Source organism: Numenius arquata, chromosome 20 (assembly GCF_964106895.1).
Source record: "Numenius arquata chromosome 20, bNumArq3.hap1.1, whole genome shotgun sequence".
Taxonomy (NCBI): Eukaryota; Metazoa; Chordata; class Aves; order Charadriiformes; family Scolopacidae; genus Numenius; species Numenius arquata.
The window spans coordinates 6,620,438-6,642,606 of record NC_133595.1 but is presented as its reverse complement, the minus strand read 5'-3'; the positions used below and the strand labels follow the sequence as shown (position 1 = coordinate 6,642,606).

The 22,169-nt window shown below is 47.6% G+C and overlaps 2 protein-coding genes across 2 annotated transcripts; one reads left to right on the top strand and one right to left on the bottom strand.

The window, feature by feature from the left end:
- Window positions 1–7,586: 7,586 nt before the first annotated feature.
- Window positions 7,587–11,304, bottom strand: TMEM278 (transmembrane protein 278). The gene is made up of 2 exons (XM_074161780.1): window positions 11,035–11,304; window positions 7,587–7,856 (listed from the first exon to the last, which is right to left on the bottom strand). Exons 1-2 carry the CDS (start codon window positions 11,302–11,304, stop codon window positions 7,587–7,589), a joined length of 540 nt encoding a protein of 179 aa, XP_074017881.1.
- A 7,320-nt stretch (window positions 11,305–18,624) lies between these two features.
- Window positions 18,625–22,129, top strand: MRPL20 (mitochondrial ribosomal protein L20). Its single transcript, XM_074161664.1, has 4 exons — window positions 18,625–18,744; window positions 20,194–20,304; window positions 20,601–20,678; window positions 21,697–22,129. The coding sequence occupies exons 1-4, from the start codon at window positions 18,658–18,660 to the stop codon at window positions 21,868–21,870; spliced, it is 450 nt and encodes a 149-aa protein (XP_074017765.1). The 5' UTR covers window positions 18,625–18,657; the 3' UTR covers window positions 21,871–22,129.
- Window positions 22,130–22,169: the final 40 nt, after the last annotated feature.

The window sequence follows — 22,169 nt, the reverse complement described above, 5'->3', positions numbered from 1 at the left end:
ACATGGGAAGTTCCATTTAAATACGAGGAAAAACTTCTTTCTGGTGAGGGTGACGCAGCCCTGGAACAGGCTGCCCAGGGAGGTGGTGGAGTCCCCTACTCTGGAGATTTTCAAGACCCACCTGGATGCAGGGATGCAGTCCTGAGTGATGTGCTCTGGGCAATCCTGCTTTGGCAGGGGAGTTGGACTAGATGATCTCTAGAGGTCCCTTCCAACTCTGACAATTCCATGATTCCGTGATTCAGCGCCACGTCCCTGCTGCCACGGAGCTGCAGACACAGCCAGCACCGTCGTCAGACGCTGGCTGGCTGGGGAGCTGCATACAACTCCTTAAATGCTCACCAGCTGGCATGGCTCAACGCACGACCCAAAGTGGGGATGCCCTTTAAGGGCCAGTGCCCCTTTCAGTAGCTCCCAGTCACCGCTGAGTGCAGGGAATGTCCTGAGTAAACACCCTTCCCCGTTGGCTCGGGAAAGAGGAGCCGTTAGGGCTGGGAAGGAATCCAAGGACAGGTTCCCCAGGCAGCGCTGCCAGGACACCAGCATTCCCGGAGCACAGCTTTGGGCTGCACTTCATTCGGTGTGATGAGTGTGGATGCTGAGTGTCCCTCGTTCTCCCCTCCGGGGCCCTGGTGGGACGGACGGTCACTCTGGCCTCTTTGCTGTGTGCCGCGGGAGGAGCTGAGGAAGAAGCTGGCTGGGATTGAGTTGCTTCTGGCATTCAGGTGCACCCACCCCCAGCACGCTCTGGTCCGGACGCACGGCAGGCTCTCCCGCTCGCCCACGTCACCGGCCAGCGTCTCCATGAACTCATGTGCTGGCAGAGAGGGTCAAGGCAAAGCAAAACCACGTCAGCAGCAACAGCCCTTGCAGCGCCGAGCATCCGATGTGGGCAATTCATGGCTCTTCTCCTGAAAAGCGGCTCTTTTGTTGGTCCGATAAATGTCCCTATTTTTCCCACGGAGTGTGGGGTGTCGATCCTTTGCTTGGGTTGCCACCGCAGGACCCGGGAGCCCTGCCCAGCCTGTCCCTGCGTTGCTCTTTCACATGGGAGCGATGGCAGCCCCTAAAAACCTCGCTGCCGCAGACGGGCAGAGGGATTATTCCCGTTGGCAGCTCAGCTCTGGGGAAGTTCATCATATTCGACGAGGGGAGGTGGTTGGGCTGAGGTCAAAGGGAAAGCGGTGACGACTGCCGGGGAGGTGACTGCTGGCGGTTACAGAAAACGTGTGCATCGTGCCAGGACACACTGATCCCTTTGAGTTTCCTTCGATGAAAGTTTCCAGCAATAAACCACAGGATCATACCGTAGTCCCTCCCCTTTTACATTTTGCAGCTCTCGCCAGCTAAATAGGACCAGATTTGGCCAAAACTTCAGTGACTGATGCTGGTAGCCTGGAGTGGCCTTGCCTAGTCCGAAGGGATTCAGCCCAGAATCAATGCCCAGGAGCGCAGTTGGAAGGAGAACCTGCATGATGGTGGTGCTGAGCCCTGGCTCAAATTGACACAGTGATCCCACCCGTGTGCTCAATGCCACTTCCACCCGGTCCCGTGGCTCTAGGGGTTCTTGGTCTGGACATAAACAGGTTCAGCATTCCAATATCTGAAGGGATCCCACAGGAGAGCCAGAGAGGGACTCTTTGTCAGGAAGTGTAGTGACAAGACAAGGGGTAATGGTTTTAAATTGGAAGAGGGGAGATTTAGATTAGATATTAGGAGGAAATACTTTCCTGTGAGGGTGGTGAGGCACTGGAACAGGTTGCCCAGGGAAGTTGTGGATGCCCCATCCCTGGAAGTGTTTAAGGCCAGGCTGGATGGGGCTTTGAGCAACCTGCTCTAGTGGAGGTGTCCCTGCTCATGGCAGGGGGGTTGGAACTGGATGATCTTTAAGGTCCCTTCCAACTCTAACCATTCTATGATTCTATGATAAACAGCTACGAAGCCAGTTGTGGATTGCCTTCCCGGCATCCGTGGCGCTGGCTGCAGTCACAGGCCGCGAAGAGCACAGCATCCAGGACCAGGTGTCCCAAATCAAAAGGTCTCGCTGGAGTCTGGATGCACCGGAGCGCACTCGCGTCCTCCAGGCTCAGCCCCACAGCACCATCTCGAGGCCTGGGCACACAAGGGAAGAGCTGCTCCTCCAGCGCAGAAACACGCTGCATCACACATTTGCAAACGATATATGAAATGACAGGAAATTCATAGAATCGTAGAATCACAGAATGGTTTACGTTGGAAGGAACCTTAAAGACCATCCAGTTCCAACCCCCCTGCCCTGGGCAGGGACACCTCCCACCAGCCCAGGTTGCTCCAAGCCCCCTCCGACCTGGCCTTGAACCCCTCCAGGGATGGGGCAGCCACAGCTTCTCTGGGCAACCTGGGCCAGGGTCTGACCACCCTCACAGCAAAGAATTTCTTCCTAAAATCTCATCTAAATTTACCCTGGAAGATGACAGACAGGTAAAGGAAGACCAAAAAGCCAGATGCCAATCCAACTACGTACTTCCAGACGCAAACCCAAGAAACACCATGGTCCTGATCAGCCCAGTCCTGTCTCCTGGCCCCGCATCTGGTGTCGCAGCTCACAAACCCGCAGCTCACGCTCCTCTAGAGCATCTCTGCACAGATTCAGCGGGTGGTTTTGTGGCAGAGAACGGAGCAGCCAATCTGAAGCTGGGGTGGGGAGAAATTCAGGGCATTTTTGCTGTGAGGGACTAGTTTGATGTAGGCGGAGGCGTTGGTGTACCAGAAACCCAGGTTAAATTGCCGCTCTCGTTCTCACCTTTGTCCCTTTCATTTGCACGGTTCTCACCAGTAGCACCCAGGCAGGTCCCAGGGGGATTATTCCCAGGACAGGGACTGGGTCTGTGACCCATTCTGCAGGCACTTACGTACTGGGAAGATGAACGACTGAGTGAAGAAGCCCTTGGCAGGCGCTCCCTGATTATTCTTTGTTTAATTGCTTCCATTCATTCCACCCAATTTCTCCAGCAGAGCTGGAACCCAATCATCAGTGAGTAATTAGCTTAGTGAAAGGGAGGTGGAGGAAGACAATGGAAACTTCCCCAAAGACATTCAAGTTATAATTAAGCAGTTAGCAACACAAATATAGAGAGCAAAAGGAATTGTCCAGCACGTATGTCATTGGAATGATATTACCATGCAGATCCCTGCCAAATGAGCCCAGAGAGTTATGTGCAGAAAACTAAGCACATGGAGTATTAAACTGCCCGGGATGATATTGAGCAATAACCAATCTTTTTTTGCAAGAGACCGGTAACTCTGACTCTTCAGAAGAAGCAGAACCCCTCTGGGTATGAGTGCTGGCAATTCACATTGAATTTGGTTCCCTTTAACGCACCCTGCTGTGTCCTGGGTGGGGGAACTATCCCAAAAAGCAACCCAGAGCCCCAATCCCTTCTTTTCGCTACACGCTGCAGGGCTCTAGCTGGGATCATTCCCTCGCCCAGGCTCCCAGAGCACCCTCGGGAGCAGGTGGGATGCTCAGCCTTCAGCCTGGCTCAGAAAATAGCCTGGATCGAACGGTCGCATTCAGCTTCTCATGGTATGTGCCGCAGGTTCCAGCTCCCCTTCCGCCAGCCCCCCTCAAAGGAGGAATTTAGCATCCTTCCAATAAATGCTGTGTTGTCCTTGGCTCTGAAAGAAGAACGTCCTGATTTCAGTTCAGCTTGACAGATGGTTCTTATTTGCAGTGTCCCCAGCTGAGGGCTCCAATAACTGAAGGCATCAGAGGACCAATACCCAGCTGAAAGTGCTGGGAAATGGCTTAAACATTTCAGCCAGAATTTTTGCTGGACTCGGAGGCTTCAACTGGCAAACACAGGGAGGCAGGGACCTGGTTATTCAGTTCCTGGTTCCCACTGGCCTACAATTCCCTAGTGTTTTGTACAGGTTCTGCATTCCCTTGGCCTGAAGCATCCTCTCATTTACCCTTCTGCAAATCTAGAGTGTCTCCGCCAACTTAGAGGAGGGTGTAGAGAGGTGGGGGTCAGTCTCTTCTCCCAAGTCACAGGCGACAGGACTAGAGGAAACGGCCTCAAGTTGCACCAGGGGAGGTTCAGGTTGGACATTAGGAAGAATTTTTACACTGAAAGGGTTATCAAGCATTGGAACGGGCTGCCCAGGGAAGTGGTTGAGGCACCATCCTTGGAGATGTTCAAAAGACGGGTTGATATGGTGCTGGGGGACATGGTTTAGTGATGGGGTTTTTTTTGTCAGTTAGATTGATGGTTGGACTAGATGATCTTGAAGGTCCCTTCCAACCTAGATGATTCTATGATTCTATTTCAATAATGTGTCGCCAGATCTATACTCGTGTGAGAGAAGAATTTGTTCTTTATCTCAGGAGCACCTGGGCTTATTCCTCACTAGCTCCTACGCACGGCACAAATCAGAGAAATTCCTTAATAGGGCTGTATGTGGAGAGAAGCTCTTCCTCCTGCCGCTTGTGGAATCCTGTTAGTTCACTTCTGACACATTAAATCCATATATAATCTCTATATAAAGTTTCCATAAACAGTGATGCTGAGGCCCATGACCGAGTCTGCCCATGGAAGTGGAGGGGTGAGGTAATCAGCTCCGAGTTGGACAGCCTCTAACAGCCCTTCCTTGCAAGGAGGAAACTTTTACAAATTAGGACTCATTCCCTCCCTTGCAGCTACATCGCACTTCTCTTTTACCTCCCATCAACCTGCCTCAAAGCAGCTTGTCTCCTGTATTCACACAAAGAATACACCCTGCTATGGCCCAAGGCAAACTGACTGCTTGGCACCGACTGTCAGCACTTTGGGTTCTTTCTGGCTGATTTTCCACCCTGGGAATTCACACTGCAGAAATTAAACGCTCCTGCAAACGTTGGTTGATTTCGCAAAGCACAGAGTAAGGTTTTCAGCACACCCTTCTGGGTATTTTTGACAGCCTTGGAGAGCTTTTTGTGTCTTACCAGGCTGGCTGGGTTGTACTCACAGGTGATGGAGAAGAACTCTCAGGCTGATGCCTGTAGGGGATTTCATCCTCTGGATGTGGATTTAGGAGCCCATCTCTCCACTGCACGTTCCCAGGCACCACATAGGAGCGGCTGTGCAACCCCGAAGCACATCACAACTGTCTCTCTATTTTCTCCTTTGCCAGAACAGCCGCTTCCAGCCCTGGTGTGAAGGACTAAGTCATGATTAAACACCCACTGAGATGTGGCATCCGGGCAGTGATTTCATCAGCTTTGGATCTGGACCATTCAGTGATGACAGAGGAGCAGGGAAGTACAAATAAACACTGTACCAGACCAAAGCCTTGTGGGGTGGAAATATATTTTAGCGTCTTCTGAGGTACCTCAGTACCAGGTTAGTGCCATGGCTTTGAATTACGGAGAGGACATCGTAGGGAATTTAAATCCATACATAGTTGGGCTTTAAAAAAAAACTGGTTAAAATACATTTCTTTCTGTCCCCCTCCTGCACGTTGCCAAGCAGAGCTGTGCTCAAACCCAGCACTGGGCTGGGAGCTCACGGAACAAAGCCCCCTCTGAGAGTTCCGAGGAGGCAGGCGTCGCTTGGTAGCACCCTTTCCCCCAGCATCTGCAGGGACAGCCCCTGCCTGGCACAGCCACCCTCAGGATTTCATCCAAAGATGAGGATATTCAGGATGTCTCTGTGCTCTCTGCAGGAAATTTAGGATTAAACCAGGTCCCCCCCAGAGCCGTGGCACCGTTTGCAGGGCATTGCTGTGCTCCCTGCCCGTGCCAGGACACCCCCGAGGGACAACCTGAACTATCTGACATGAACTCTGTTCTGCTGCAGAGAGGAAGCGTGTTTTTCAGGTAGATTCATTTCCCCTTTGCTATTAAAACTCTCTGTAAAGTAAAATACCAAATTCAATCAATTTTTGTTTTATTAGGAAGGCTGTTGCCAATAACTCTTAATTTCTTCTGCAGAGGCAGCAATGGGAATGGTTCAGCACAATACTCACACCACAGCCAGGTTGAAGAATTTTCCTTGTAAAAGCAGTTGGATTAAATGACAGGTGAGCAAAAGGAACCACAGCTCATATCAGATCTCTACACAGGCAGCAAACACTGCTTCCAGGCAAAACCTTATTATCCTGTAGCACGGTATCTCCTTGTCACGAAATGGAGCTTTCCTGTTTTTCGTCAGTCCTGTCAGAAACTTACAGCTATTTCTCTCCTTTTAACTCTTGAAGATGAGACAGACTGACAGCAGAGGACAGAGAAGGCCACACCAAGAGGGAAGGCCGGCAATGAACACCGCCAGCAGCACGATCAACAGCAATTTATTCTTTTTATAATGGATGTTTCACTTCTCATGGGCAGAAGCACAACATGAGACAATCATGTGCTCCTGATTCTAAGTTGGCTCTTAATTAAAGGAACTAATTGAAGGAGGACTGCTTTATTAGCCCTGTGGATCCAGAACAGCTTGCTGATGCCTTCGCCAAGATTTTCCCTCCTGTGTGTGTCTTTCCCACCCTATACCAAGCACAACAAAGGGGGAATAGAGCTATCCCCCAGGATCTGGTCACTGCACAAACTGGAAAAAAAAAAAAAAATCTATCCTCAGAAAGCAAGCAGAAATTACATTTTAACTTACAGTGATAAGTACTGTGGTACAACAGCACCACATGGCTGTTTCTGATGCAACCACTGCTTTGAGACAGGGCAGAGAAACTCCCTTGGCAGCGATTTGGCATGATCTTTATTTATACACAACATTTGAAATGGTTATATTTGGGAGACGGGGGAACAAGAGGCAGTGGGAGCACAGATGAGCAGCACACAGACCTCACCGGCTGAACGCTACAGAGACCCGCAGTGATTTGAAAGGAGGGAATCATGCACCCAGCTGCCATGCTTCTCCCTACCCACCAGACCTTTCACATCCACTCCGCTTTTCACTCAGTTGCGATTTATGGCATGTCAGGAACAGCAAAAGGAGCATAAGCACTGCTATAGGTATGGAAAAAGAGGGATTGCTAAATTGGGGAAGAATATCTGATGTGTAGGAAAGTGATAGATCCCAAACATCACAGAGGCAGTGACCTACAGACACCTTCACAAGAGGTTAGAAACATCAGTCCAACACATGGGAAAACCACAGTTGCTTCCTCTTGGCTGGATGCTCCAAGGGCTGCATTTCCCAAAGAGACCTCTCTGAGGTGTGCAGCAAAGCCAGCAGCCGCTCTCACCACTGTTCAATCCTGCACACACGTACCCTATATCCCATCTGAGGCAGAACATGCTGTCACCACTGCAAACAGCCCTGTGCTCTGAATGCAACAGGCACTGAGAGGAGACCCTCTTCTTTTCAGGGCTGAACGTTGTCTTTACTGTCAAGGTCTTGTTTTCTGTATTTCCCTCATGGTGGGCAGAATCCTGCCCACTTACAAAGCTGTAGGAGATGGCTCACTAACAGATCTCCTTCCTCGCACATCTATGCGCTACCCAGCCTTCATCTGCAGAGACTTCAGGATGGTGATTCCGGGAGGTGACAATGGAGATGGATAGGGCAGGAAGAAGCGGTGCTGACTACGGCAGGGCCTCTGGTGCTGCCAACTCATACCCAGGCCTTGACTTGAGTGTTCCACCCCTTGGCACAGCTGCAGAGACCTCCCTCCTCGTACCAGCGCCACTTCACCCCCTTGTACACAGCCCTGCTGTACGGCTGGAAGCACATGAAGAGGCGGAGACGCCTTGCCAGGCTGCAGTAGATAGCCATGGCCACCACAATGAGAGGGGACATGATGACGAAGCCAAGGATAATGAGGGCAGAAGAGCTGTTGTCATCCAAGATGCTTCTGCAGTAACGGGCAGCTGAGTGCAGCACCTGTGGGAAGAGAGACAGAGCTTGTCACAGACCTGGTGACCAAAGTACGCTTGAGTTTTTAGTGCTTCCACAGAAGGACACCCCTCTTCCCTCTCTCCAAGCTGAGCCCAGCAATCTTTAGGCTACATTATGTGACTGACATTTTAATCAAGCTCTCAATTATTCCAGCATCACTATGATGAGAGCACTGCACATTGATCCCGAAGCAGGAAACACTAATCTTTATTACATCATCAGAATCGCACAGCTTAGCATTTGATAGGCAGAAACCAAATAAAAAGGCCTCCTGCTGCTGCATCAGTGTGGGTGGCACAACTCACTGGAAATTATAACAAAGTAAATAAAATACAGCAAGATGCTTTTTGATTCTCCAGACAGAGGTTGGTCGTTCCATAGCTACCCACTGGCTGGAGACTCTCCAGACTCCTGCCCTGGAACAGACCCCTTTGTGTTCTCTCCTCTGTGTACACGCTGTACCCATTTCTACCTTCTCACGTCTCCTCCCACTGCAAGATCTGCCAGGAAAGCCCATTCACCCCATGCTGCTGCAAAGCATCCAGCACATTAACCGGTCCTTTTTGAGTGGCATTTAAAGCCCTCCTTTCATCCTGGCAGCAGGAGATCTGACTCAAGCCACTCAGATGTCCTGCATTATCAAATGCTACAGGCAACCCCCACGTCCCCCAGCTGCCTTGCCTTTTGCCATATTCTTTCAGCAGTACAAGAAACACAACCCATCATACTTTAAAAAAAAAAAAATCCATCTAATGGATCTGCAGTACAGAAATTGGCCTCTGGCTACTAGGAAGGCATTGAAAAGCGGTAACCCAAAGAGAAAGGACCACTCTTGTCAAGCCATATTGCCGCAATCCCTCTCTATGCCTATTGAAGAGAAGTCTGGGTTGAAAGACTCCTTACAGCTAAGAGCAACACGGCTGCTCTCACTGCTGATGTACCTGACTGCACTCGAAAACCTTTTGCATCTCCTCAAAGCCTTTGACTGGAGAGCACTGTGTGTGCAAAGCAGAACTTGAGGTTTTCCAAGGTGAGGGTCAAGCAGAGTGAAGCTGGAAGGGGTAATTCTGCACAGCAGTCCTCATACTTTTTCCCCATTTTGGGTCCAATTTGAAGTCCCTATTTATGACTTTCAAGGACCAGTTCCAGATCATAAGAAAAATTTATTTCAGGGCTTCGCAGACAATCTCATTTTAAACCTACCCTAAAAAGCCTCATGTCTTACAGAGCCTGTACCCGCACTGCACTTGTGGAGAAAGACCAGCATTTTACCAAGGCCCACACTGAACTTTCTCCCAAGGAGAATTTATTAGGTTATTGCTTGTGAAGACTTACCCTTCGATAAGTCAAAAGTCATTCTACGCACCTGCCCTTTTGTATGCAAAAATCATAACAGCCACAGACTGTAAAAGGGAAGTGTTGCAACCCACAATGAAGGAGGTTTGCACAACTACCAGGTAGATCAGGACCCCTCTGAGCCCCTTTTGCCCTCTGTAGGCCCTCCAGAGCCTTCCACACATTTGCATCCTGTGTTAAAACATCTCCAGGTGTCAGAGCCATAGAGGGAATTGCCTGGTCCAGAGGTACATGACTTCTTTATGAATTATGCTTCACTCCAACCAGCAGCAGCACTTGGGTCTGCCCTGTTACACAAAACAATCACCATGACAGACATTTCCCCGTTCGTTAGTTTGCAGGATCAGGAAAACCTTTTCAATAACAGCAGCTCTATGAGTTGTCATAATTTCAGGGCGATAAAATTCAGAGGTGAACTTCTCAGACCAGCAAATACATCGGTACTGAGGATACAATAGCAGCACAGTCCCTTTGTCAGGGAGCTTTGGGACAGGGAGCTGCAGGCTGACAGCTCATGTCACTGGGACATCAGCCGAGTAACACAACACAATGGTTTTATTGGAAAATTACAGCACATCCCCCAGTCAAAGCTATAAATGCCTGCAGTAAGCGGTATGTCTTAGCCTGCTGTTGTGTCCCAGGGTTTAAGGGACCTGCATTGAGCAAAGTAAGATTCCACCTACAGAATGGGCGCTTTTACCACACGTTCACAGCTCCTCGGGGTAAATTAGTGAACTAAAAACGCAGAGGACAGCAGCACACTGGAACAGACATGCACACAGCCCTTACTGGCAAAGCAGGCTCGTTTGCTGGTGTGAGAAACTGTACAGCACATTTGGGAGCACACCTGAATGTTAGATTGGCATAAGGGGATTATATATTCTGTTAGACTTTACTAGTGCTATAATTAGTCATTAGGCAGATCAAATATGACAAACTATGGAAGGCTTGCTTAAACGGAAAGTAGCAAACCCTACCAGAGCCCACGCAGGACCTGGGTGAATTACAGAGTTCAGGCAACAGAGGTCACAGAAAATAGAGAAATATTGTGACATTAAAATGCAAACAGCAGTTCTGCCAAGCCAGGGAGTGTATTCACCTGACCTGTCACAGCTGCTTGTTATTTTCATAGGAATATAACTATATTGCCCAATTAAGCTTCCATTTCCCACAATACTGGAAGAAGTGATGGGTAAAAATGTATTTAACTCACTCCTGCCAGCACTCAGAGGTGCCCACAAGACTGGCATTTCATGCAAGCTTGTTGTGAAGTACTATAGGTTTATCTCTCATCACTTTACAGTTAAATAACTGTACAAAGTGCAGCACAGAGGGGATTGGGACCAAGGGGTCTCACTCCGTCTCAGTCCACGAGGAGCTGGGCAGTCACAGGCAGCTTCTGTCCCTGCTCTGCCTCTCCAGTGAGAGCCTTTCTGGCTACTGACAACTTATGGGTGCCAACCAACTACTTTAAGACAATTAGTCCAGAAACCATAAAGCCTGTACTTCCCTAGACAAACGCACATGCCAGCCTTGCTGATAGCTGTGTCACCGAGCAGAGAGACCACTCCCTTCTACAACCAGGAGCCCACGGCTCAGAATGAACCACCATCAACCTGCTCTTGTCAGCCCAGGCTATACCTGCCCCGAAGAAAGTCTATACATATACACACCCCTTATGAAAACAGCCCCAAAGCTCAGGGAGTCTAACCTTGTCTTTACAGCCACTATTCTAAAATAAACCCCTTACGGATGGTCCTGCCTTAGAGGTGGCTCTTAGCAGCCAAGTGGAGCAAGGCTCACTTACCCGAGAGTGGCATTGGAAGCCAAAGTAAACCACCACGATGGTAGGAAGCAGGACAATGGTGAAGATAACAAACATCAGGAGCAAATTCATTAAAAAGACCAAGGAGTTCATGGTGACTACCACCAGGGTCCATGCCAAGCAGCACCATCCACTCCGTGGCTCCCTGGGAAGGAGCTGGTCATTCATGTCATACGGTGGAAGGCTAGGAATCATCCTAGACTTCTCTGAGACATTTTCTGCTCCAAAGTCTTCAGTGTCCTGGCCAGACATTCTTCAAGAAGGTTGCTAATCAGCCCACACTCTTATCCAAAATAGTTTCTTTGCTTTTGGCAACAGACCTGGGAAGTAACTTGCAGAGGCCTCTTCCACACGTGGACAAGAACACTTAACCAGAGATCATAATGGAGCAAAGAAGGAAAGCCCTCTTTTGGCCACCTGCTTTCCCAGGATCTGGCCAACACAAGTTATTTCCTTTCAGAATGTTTTCAGCAGTGTCCCAACCTCAGTTTTAAAGCAGATGTGGCTGCTAAAGTTTGGCAATAGCTATTGTTTTGCTTTTGAATCCATAGTGCTCCTGAATTTGTTGTTGTTCTTCGTAGGATTATGATCCCAAGGGGTCCCAAAGAGTTGCTGTCTTAGCTTTGATAGGCTGCTTGGCTCCAGAGAGCACCTCGCTTTAGTACCCTCCTTCGCCTTCGAGCTCTGCTGTTTGCTGAGAATACCAGGCTTAGGCACTTTCAGACAGTTCCTTGACTTCAAATCGTCTTTCCATGCTCTTCACCCTGTACCCAAGTGAATATTCCTGCTCAAGTCTCATCCAAATGAGGTGACCGGTGAAGATAACAAAGAGCAGCTGTTTCTCCACTCCCTGCCTTGCAGGAGTCCTTGCCCACACCTCGCAGAGCTGGGAGCAAAGCCTGGAGCCGCGTGTGGTGTCACTGCTCTCCGCTGCCTGCGCTCACAGGCACTCCAATCCAAGCAGTGCCTTCCTCTCTGAGCTTCGCGACGCTGCTCTGTTTACAGAGTAGGTTCTGAAGCTGCTTTCTGTGCGAGCCAATCCTTGACATCTCTCTCACTGCTGAACTGATTTAGCACACAGCAACCAAGAGCCACGCTCAAACCATACATTCCCAGGTCAAGATGATCCCTTTTAATTATTCTGCCTCTGATTCGTTCTCAACAATTTTGCTCTAGATTAAAAAAAACCTTCCAGAAATTGACAATAAGCCCTATCCACCTCAGAAATCTTGTTCTCTGCAGTCATCACTGTTATTGTTTGCAGATTGTATTGATATTCCTGTAGCAAAGGCACAGCAATTATTAATTATTTCATCTGCCTCATATGATCAATATTATTTCAGAATTTGAGTGATATCTGCACACTTACGTAGCCTTTTAGACACATTCATATATGCATGATCATAGTATTGCAGGAGGGAGAAAACTTCCCTAACTCCAGAGGAAACTGAGGAAGCACAGGTCTTACCAGAAGGCACAGCTCAGGGAAAGAGTCCAAGAGTCCCATGTTCCACTTGATGCTATTTCTCTCAGAATGTTCTGCCCTAGAAAAAGGTTATCAGAAAAATGAGGTTCATACAATACTAAAGGTTAAGTGATGTCATAATAATCATGATTTTATAATACATACGAGTGCTAGCTTTCCTTCATTAAATGCTTTTGTTAAAAAATGTACATTTTGGGCACCCATCCCCCTGCCATTGTTGGGTGTTTTGGTATGTTTATATCAGCCTTACTTATTTACTCGCCAGCTGTAGCAATACACACAGCAGAATTAAGGCTAAGACAGGTTCCCCAAGGACTCAGACAGACCTGCTTATGAAGCATTTCCTGGTGGCCCATTAGAAGAGCTCTACCAGATGGTAGGACGAGGGGTAATGGTTTTAAATTGAAAAAGGGGAGATTTAGATCAGATACTAGAAAGAAATTCTTTGCTTTGAGGGTGGTGAGACCCTGGCCCAGGTTGCCCAGGGAAGCTGTGGCTGCCCCATCCCTGGAGGAGTTCAAGACCAGACTGGACGGGGCTTTGAGCAACCTGATCTTGTGGGAGGTGTCCCTGCCAGGGCAGGGGGGTTGGAACTCGATGATCTTTAAGGTCACTTTCAACCCAAACCATTCCATGATTCTATGGTAAGTTAGGGTTCATGAACCTGGGGCAGCTGCATCCCAAATACCCACACAGCTCAGCACCAGCCTCTGACAAAGCCATACCACTAGCAGGGGGTGAGAAGGGCAACACAAACACAGTAGCCTGAGCTCAATATTCATCACTCATGGCAGACTATTATTGATTTCTGCTACTGCTTTAGTACCAGAAAGTTTTAGAAACAGGCAGCAGGCATACATGGAGCCAAAAGAGTTTCCCAGGCTTCTTGCAAAGCTAAAAATTGGATGTAGCTTCCCAAGCCACAGGCCATTATTTCCATTAGAAGGCACATATGTGTCATATGAGTCATCTTCCTGACTGCAGGAAGTAAAATACCACCCTACAAAGATACAGGCCCACATAGCCAGAAGGACTGCCTTCTAATCAAACAGATTCTGTCCACTTGCTGCTGAAAGTACCTTCTCACCCTGGGCTGGAAGTGTTACACGCTACTTGTAGAAAGAAAGCAGTGAGACAAATGGAGACTATTTGCAACCTGGCACATGCAATCAATATCAAAACAGAGGCTTTAAAATTGAAGTGAGCTGAAAAGCTGCGTGAGGATACAGATTTCAAAGGTGTAATGAGTGATACCTATGAGAAGGAAGCATTTTGAAACAAATAAGTAGCTTTTAAACAGCTCAACAATGTCCATACTTATTATACAGTTCCCCAGCTATGAAAATTATTAGTTGATCCACATTTACCACTTCATTTTTTCCTATAGCTCTTCTTGTAGAGCCTCTTGAACATCTAAAAGGGTCTCACAAACTTCAGCTCTATCAGTATCCAGCAGTAAAAATTCATCTGGCTAATCTGTACCAGATCACAAGTCAGGGGTATCATTCCTACTAACAGCAGAAATAACTCATAACTTTGTGGGACACTTTGTTCTGTGCTTACCATCGACACATCTCAAAGCCCATACGAAAAATGCAAAGCTTCAGCCAGAGGAGGCTGCTGGAAGCTTAGCATTAATTAAATTCTTGCTTCTCCCCAGGAGATGAGGAGCTAAGTGCAATACCCCCACTGGAAAGACAGAGGATTGCCAGCAAAGGCTCCATCCCACAGAACCTAAGCAAGGTGAAAATAGCAGACTCAGAAATAATGGTCAGATTCAACCAAGAAACCTTCAGACAGGCTTACAATTATAAGGCAGATCTAAAGTCAAGCCAGAAAGTCAGTCCACAGGTCAGAATCCAGGACAAGGACCATGACCAGCCTTGGCGGTGGCCTAGCTAGTCTCAGAAAGAGGTGTAAACCCACAACAGCAACTCAGAGAGAAGGGAAATTCCCAGGCCTGAGCTTAAATAGGTCCCGGGGCAGAGGGTGTGGATGGAAGCCTCAGCTGATGCTTATCAGGACCATTGAGGCTTATTGGTGCCCTGAGGATCCTCACACCCCAGATAAAGGATTGCGCTGAGAAGGGAAACTTTACTTGTAGTTATGAAGATAGGCCATCCCTTCCTCAGCCCTTGGTTCCCACGTCCCACCACCCCACTTCGAGCTGTGAAAGATCTTTTCAGACCGAACTGTGGCAACGGTGATGGAAGGTTTGTTATTTATGCAAAATTCTAGCTTCTTCATGATGTTTTGGGAAGGAGAAAATAGAAGCGGGAGCCAGTATCTCCAATAGAATCCTTTTTGTTTAGCAAATAGCACAAGAGTAGCTTTTCTTTAATATTGGTTTCACTTGATATTTATCCCAGATGGATAAATGGAGGCTATTCCCCTGGCCATGGTGGGGTTTGGTTGGGCTGGATGTGTTTCATTGTTTGGTATTGTCTGGCTGGAGGGAAAAGCCTTTCACCCTAGAGATGAATAGGGGAAGGACACAGCATCACTCCGGAGCTAGAGAGAGACCAGTTCTTCACCCAAAGCAGAGGGAGCTGTGCTGCTCCTCACCAGGGACTGGTGCTAATGACTTAAGCTAGATTTCTCTCAAGTTATTTTATTTCCTCTAGCACTGAAGGTGACACCGAATTTAATTAATCTGTTTTGTTTGTTATTATTTATTCTTTCTGCTGAGTTCTGTCTCAGTGGAGAAAAAAGTAGTTGATGTGCCAAGAGAGGGGAAGAACGTTAAAAATAGAGTCTGAGACTGACAGCGCTGCCAGCAGCCTGTAGCCTGATTTGTTCCAGTAGGAATATACTGGTAAATAAGAGAAAACATTAATTTGTAGTGCAGATTAAAGTCAACATCTGTCTGTATTGAATTCAGCTGCCCTTGATGGAGGAGGGTAAGGGAAAAGAAGTGTGAAATCTGGCGTGCAATTACTCCCCTTTGGGCAGCAGGCACCAGGAGTCTCTGGCACCGGACTGTCCACAGCCAGCCTTCCACTTTCCCAGCCACAATGGGGAGCCCAGGACAACCTGAACCTGCCCCATTGGAGAGAAGTGAAACCAGAAGCACAGAATGGAGTAGAAGGAGACAAGGATAAGCTGAATTTCCCTGTGGAATACTGCCCTGACAATCTTATTTCCTCCCTCTGAAAGATTGTTCTAGTCTCTGGTTACCCCACCCAGCTGAGTGCTAAAGAACATCTTGGGTACCACAGTGTACCGCACGGGAATAATGCGTTTCCTTGTTTTTCAAAATGAAAAATATATCTGAAAATTATTTCTTTAAACAGATTATAAAGTTGTTTGCCACAGCTCTGCATTGTAAGTCAAAAACCAATAGACAACTGTCTCCCAAATATGAAGATGTTCCTCTACTTTCTCATTTTTGAATGTCAAGCACTGAAATACTTTTGAAGGGTGTACCAGGTAATCCAAGTGTTTAAAATTGATTTCAAAAGCACTTCAGCCGACAGATCAATTTCGATTTTTGACAAGACTCTAAACCCCAGGAGCAGCTCTGTTTGGACAGCCACTTCCCTGGGAAAGGGGGAACGAACTGTGAAAATGTTTTTGTAATAAATGCATGAAAGAGATATATCAAAAAATACAGAGAGAAACAACCTTTAAAACAGACATCAGAGTGTGAAAAGTCCATTTTCATCTTGTTCCACCCATTTCCTTCACTGCATTCTCAGGCTGAATGGCTCCTGGGGGAGGATGCAGGGGTAGCAGCCTTCTCTCAAGCTGCAAAATGTGAAATCTCTGCCCAGATCTATGCAGACACCCAGAGGGAAATAACTATTGAATCCACCCTGCTTTCGGCTGTTGCACTGGCCAGCCACAGTGTTAATAAAGCCTTCAATCTGTGCGGGGGAAAACAGATGCCATTGGATGTAATAAATGTGACAAATGGCATGGAGGCTACCAAAGAATCTCAGTATTTATTATGCCTGTCCAACAACCACTGACTTAAATCTGTAATATTTTTTCAAGCTGGATTTATGCCTTCGAAGAGGAGAAAGGACAAGATGTGCACACACACACAAAAAAAAAACCCAACCCCAAACTATAGGAGGTAGAATCAAGGCTACGCTTAAAGCACGGAAAGATTGCGAACTCGGTACTGGCCAACTAAAAATTCTCCCCAAAAATCACTTCAGCTGGTGTTGGGGCACCACAGAGTTTTTGGTTTTAAAACCAAAACCAAATGACAAACCCAATGAAACCATCAATAATTCTGCTACTGAAAACAGCTCGGAATAGCCAGGCTGGTTGATCTGAAGAATTTTTTTACCACTTACATTTTTTAAAAACATTTTGTAATATTCTTATTCTTTTCAGACCCAGTACGATCTGTTTCTTGATGTTCATAACAAATTGTGCCTGTCTTGCAGGCTTCCTGCTGATTTGTTCTATGTTAAAGATACATGCTTCAGTGAGGAGGGATAGGAAAAGAAAACAGCCTGATACTTGTGAAAACAATAAAATATTAAGTCTGCATTTCTTTCCCTTCCACACAGCTTTGACATTTTAAAATTTTCAGTGATAGTAAGGAAGAGTCCCCAGGCCTCTATTTCTGTGAAATTTCCACATCCTTAACAAGTACCTGCTCCTAAGTGGGAAAGATGTCTTGGTGATAGCGCAAGTTATGAAGCAATTTCTAACAGGAGCGTCACTGCTTTGAGATGCTGAAACTGGTAATGATTAAAGATGATCATACAAATTCATTAGTTCTCTTCTCCGACAGCAGAGACACTCGCTGCTAAGAATTAATTTTCCCACTGTCTATAATGACAGCACCATCTTGTGGTTTGTTACAGCTCATAAATTTTCATTTTACATCTCACAATCTCTTACACACAGGATACTGTAAGACGTTCTACCCAATATGGAATTCTTCTAGTCACTGAAAACAACACAAAAAGTATTCCTGCTGCTTTAACACCACTCGTTTGAGCACTGCTAGTGATATAGTCTGATCTAGCCCAGGGGTGCAGAGATGGGAACTCAACGGTGACTGCGAGTGAAGCACAGTGTTCATGGAACTTCACAAACATCTCCAGCACCTACAGGACAAACGACAACGTGAAATGGCAAAGCTGCTCCCTCCCCATGTCTCTATGGACACATGGATTATTATTGCATGGGGAGGGACTCTTGATCAGGGAGTGGAGCAATAAGACGAATGGTAATGGTTTTAAATTGAAAAAGCAGAGATTTAGACAAGATACTAGAAATAAATTCTTTACTGTGATGGTGGTCAGACCCTGGCCCAGGTCGCCCAGGGAAGCTGTGGCTGCCCCATCCCTGGAGGGGTTCAAGGCCAGGTTGGACGGGGCTTTGAGCAACCTGGTCTGGTGGGAGGTGTCCCTGACCAGGGCAGGGGAATTGGAACTCGATGATCTTTTAAGGTCCCTTCCAACTCTAAACATTCCATGATTCTATGATTCACTGAAAGCACTTTACTGAACAAACTTGATTGCCCGTCGTGTCTAAAGAATGAAAGGCTGAGCCTTTGCATACGAATAGCAGGTTATTGTGTAGCAGTGTTTTAGACTGCAGAGACAGGTGACTGATTATCGATATGCTCCAGTTTAATAGGAATATGACAATGACCTTTCTTTGTTGAGCATCATTCACTCTGCTGCAGTTGCATTTAGCTTCGAAAGGCCGCAGCATCTGACACCCAAGCCACTGAGGGACGACATATATCCTTATCCAACTGGAGAAGAGCTCAGCCAACAGCAACAAAAATTAAGAAACAACTGAAAGCAGTAGAGCTGTATGTTCTTCCTGCAGAACAGAACGCTGACAGCACTTCTGAAAGGCATTTTTCATTACGAGGGTGGTGAGACCCTGGCCCAGGTTGCCCAAAGAAGCTGTGGAGATCCCACAGGAGATCCCTGTGGAGAAGCTTTAAGATCCCTTCCAACCCAAACCATACTACGATTCTTATTTTACTCAGGGAGTTTCAGCAGCATCTCCCCTAGCGCAGCCCCGTTCCCCGAGGCGGTGCAGCCCGGGAAGGCCGCTGGGCCTCGGCGGAAGGTGCGGGCCCGGGTCCGCCGGTCCCCGCCCCGGAAGGCGCCGCGCTGCCGGCGGGGGGGGTCGCGGGGATGGTGCTGCTGAGCGCGCCGCGATGGCTGCGCAGCCGCCTCACCGACCGCTTCTGGAGGGTGCAGGAGGTGCTCAAGTACGCGCGGGTGAGTGTCCCACACCGTCCCCCCCGTCCCCCCACCAGTGCCCACCGTAGGGGCTCGTCCCGGCCTGGGGAGCGCGACAGCGGCCTGGCCTTGTCCCCTCGTCGGGGTGTCCGCCAGCCGGGCACCAGCGGAGGGAGGTCGGGCAGCCAGCGGGACGGGGGTCGGTTATAATTTGAGGAACCCACAGCAATTTATTGTGGTTTAGACAATTATTCTGTCACCCAAGGACCTCTCCCCTCCCGGGGAGTCGGGAGAAAGCAAGGAAACACGAGAGGTGAATTGAGTAAGGCTAGATAATTAACGTTAATGACACTGAAGAACCAGTATTGATCCCGACACCGATATAAAATACACCAGGATTATACCCAGCCCGTTCCATCCCAGGAAGCCGTGCACTCCCAGCCCATGTGGGACCCTGCGAGCGCTGCGGCTTCGGGAGCTCAGGGCTCCGGCACCGGGGCAAGGAGTTCTCGGGATGGCAGCCATCAGGGGAGAGAGAGAGAAGTCCTCAGTAAACTTTCTAACTTACATTAAATGTGACAGTCACGGTATGAGATAACCCCGTTGGCAGCTTGGGTCAAGTGCCCGGGTCTCGCTCCTCCTCGTCCCCTGCACCTGGTGAGCTCGAAAACACTGAGACCTTGAAACCCGCACCCCAGAGCTGGCTATAAAGTAAATTTTTCAATAAATTCAGACACTGGAGTCTTCTAAAAAGTGCAGTTTTGCCAAGCATTAGAAGAGGAATTAGTCCTGTGTCACTCAAACCAGGACAAGGTCATAAATGGCGTCCGGTTTTTCATACCGTATCACAGCACGGGGATGGGCATGAATAAATAATGCTGTAGTATTGAGGCAGAAAATGCTGAATTAAGTGACCATATCTTGGTATTGTAGTGCCAGCAGTAGTCGTTTATTTCTCTGACTGCACAGCACCGGCTCCTTCTTCCTGCTTCACGTTAGCTGGGTGTCAGTGGCAGCTCCAGTAAACGTCTTTCTTTATGCTTTTTATTTGAGCAGCTGCAAGGTTTTTGAAATACCAGAGGCTCCCGTCCCATCCCTGAATCCACACTGACAAACCTGAGAGGGCAGCTCAGGAATGGGTATAAATGGGTGAGTTTAGGGCCTGGCTGAAAGCGCTGGAGGTGGTTTTGCTGGTTGTCTTCTCCCTGGAGCTGCAGCCTCAAGCGAGGCCTGGCTCTGGCTCCGTCCTGCCAGACTGAAATTTTTTGTATCCTGCTCCAACTTTTCAGCTTCAGGTTTCCCACGCTGTGAAAGAAGGCAAGAATATTTTCATTAAATGCCAGCTGAAGGCTTAGCTGATGCTTGCGAACTATTTTGTGACCCTTGTTGTGAAGAGTTGCAAAGTGCAAACGAGCACATATTGGTATTTCTGAAGGGTGTAACAGCCTTAAAGATAACCGAACCAAGAACATGGTGGTTTCGTTTCAGCATTTTCGTGGAAGGAAGAACCGTTGCTATAAGCTGGCTGTACGGAGCGTTCGCAGGGCTTTCGTGAAGTCTACAAAGGCCAGAAGAGAGAAGAAGAGATTCCTCAGAGCGGTAAAGAGCAAAATGTTTTACGTATAAACATTAAAATGGGTGAAGAGCAGAACTGAAGTAGCCATTTTCCCTACTGGCGGGTTCTCTCAAAACGTTTAACCAGTGAGTGATAAATACGATTTTAAAGTAAGCATAGTCCCTCTATGGTCTGAAAAGCTCACATCCTGAAGTTCGTACATGCATATATTGCACTTATTTTCAGACCTGCAGTCTTATCGTTATATGTACTAAGTGTGAGCAGATCAGCATGTAAAAAGGTTTACTTTTAACATATTTTATAATTTGTACACTTTCAGCTCTGGATCACGAGGATCGAAGCAGCTTCTCTTGAACATGGTTTGAAATACCCGGCTTTCATAAGCAATCTGCTTAAGGTAAGGCTGGTGCTTGGAGGATAATTACTTCAAAATAACAAATTGGTGAAAATGTCTGATAGAGGTTTTTCGAACTGCCAGGGAAATGAATGTGTTAAAACTCTGAAATCTTTCAAGTTGATGTAGTCTGACAAAACATACCGAAGGGTTGCTGGTTATTCTCTAAGAATGCAACTGCAAGGAATTGAAGCTGCAGCCTCTGCTTGCTGATCTTTGAAGAATAATGGTGGGGACACCCAGACTGGAGCCTGAGCAGGCAACAGGGGCACAGGGCATGGTGGAGGGATTGAAAAGCTCCTTCTGTCAGACTGAGCTTGGCCTGCTTCCGAGTTCTCCTGATGAAAGCCCTTCTGCTTCTGGAAGGAGTTTCATTCGCTTGCAGGAACTAAGTTCTGCCCTAAACCTGTTTCTCTTCCTTATGTGCTTAACTCCTTTTATCCTGGTGAACGTCGTGGTGGTTTTTCTTTTTGTTTTTTCCCCTCAAGATGACTGTCCCTTTGATTCTTGGCTCAGAGCAATGTATTTTTGTAAGGTTCTCTCTCCAAAAGAAGCAAACTGTTTCATAGAATACCCCTCCCCCCTTAGAATATGGAGTTAACTAGCTTTGTTAACGAGTATTTGATCCTGCAGTCTTTCTTCCTCTACCCCAGGACAAATTTTAAGGTACCAAGCAGCTTCTAGCACAAGTAAACCTGAATATATCTAAGAACTAAAACAAATGCCTCGGATTAACCTGTAACATGGCCTTCCATGAAATAAGAGATTCTTCTTCAGCTCTTGGTTTTTACCAGAAAGACTTTGAGAAAGTCAGTAAAACTGATTTTACACAGTGGCTTAATGAGTGATCCATGGCCGAGTAGTCATGTCTGACTGTTCTCTGACTAATAGTTCCAAAATTGTACACTGTCGAATTGTACAGTTAAGGTAATTTGCCTTAAGACCTCAAGTAATCATTAAGCATTTCACTGTTGTTCCTAGAAAGTAACCCAACGTAACCAATAAATTTTCTCTCATTTAGTCCCAGGTGGAGCTGAATAGGAAAGTGATTGCTGATTTGGCTATTTATGAGCCAAAGACATTCAAGTCCTTAGCTGCCTTAGCCCAGAGGAGGAGACAAGAAGGCTTCCTTGCTGCCCTGGGGGACGGAAAAGAACCGGAGGGGATATTTTCACGTATCGTACACCACTATTGATGTTAAAAGAGTCTGCAAATGCGTGTTGTAAAGAGGAACTTGTATTACGAAGTAACCTCGCTTGCTGAGAGCTGCCGAGATCGCAGCTGTGGAACAAAATCCTCTCAGGAGGGTTCCTGAGGGAGGCTGGGGCAGGCTGGGGTGCCAGGCAGTGGTCAGTCAGGCCTGTAGAAGCTCCAGCGTTAATTACATACTTAGCGTAAGGGCGCTTTCTGTTAAGAACTTAATAAAGATTTTTTTTTTTGGTAACTGCTACTGTAGAAGCCATTTGTGTGGTGAATTCTGGCGCCGCTCGGGGG

Bases quoted from the DNA above. Each gene is read 5' to 3' on its own strand.
- MRPL20 (XM_074161664.1), top strand. From the start codon at position 18,658: ATGGTGCTGCTGAGCGCGCCGCGATGGCTGCGCAGCCGCCTCACCGAC. The intron at 18,745-20,193 runs GTGAGTGTCCCA...GTTTCGTTTCAG, and splicing joins AGGTGCTCAAGTACGCGCGG to CATTTTCGTGGAAGGAAGAA. The intron at 20,305-20,600 runs GTAAAGAGCAAA...GTACACTTTCAG, and splicing joins AGAAGAGATTCCTCAGAGCG to CTCTGGATCACGAGGATCGA.
- TMEM278 (XM_074161780.1), bottom strand. From the start codon at position 11,304: ATGTCTGGCCAGGACACTGAAGACTTTGGAGCAGAAAATGTCTCAGAG. The intron at 7,857-11,034 runs GTAAGTGAGCCT...CTCTTCCCACAG, and splicing joins GCTTCCAATGCCACTCTCGG to GTGCTGCACTCAGCTGCCCG.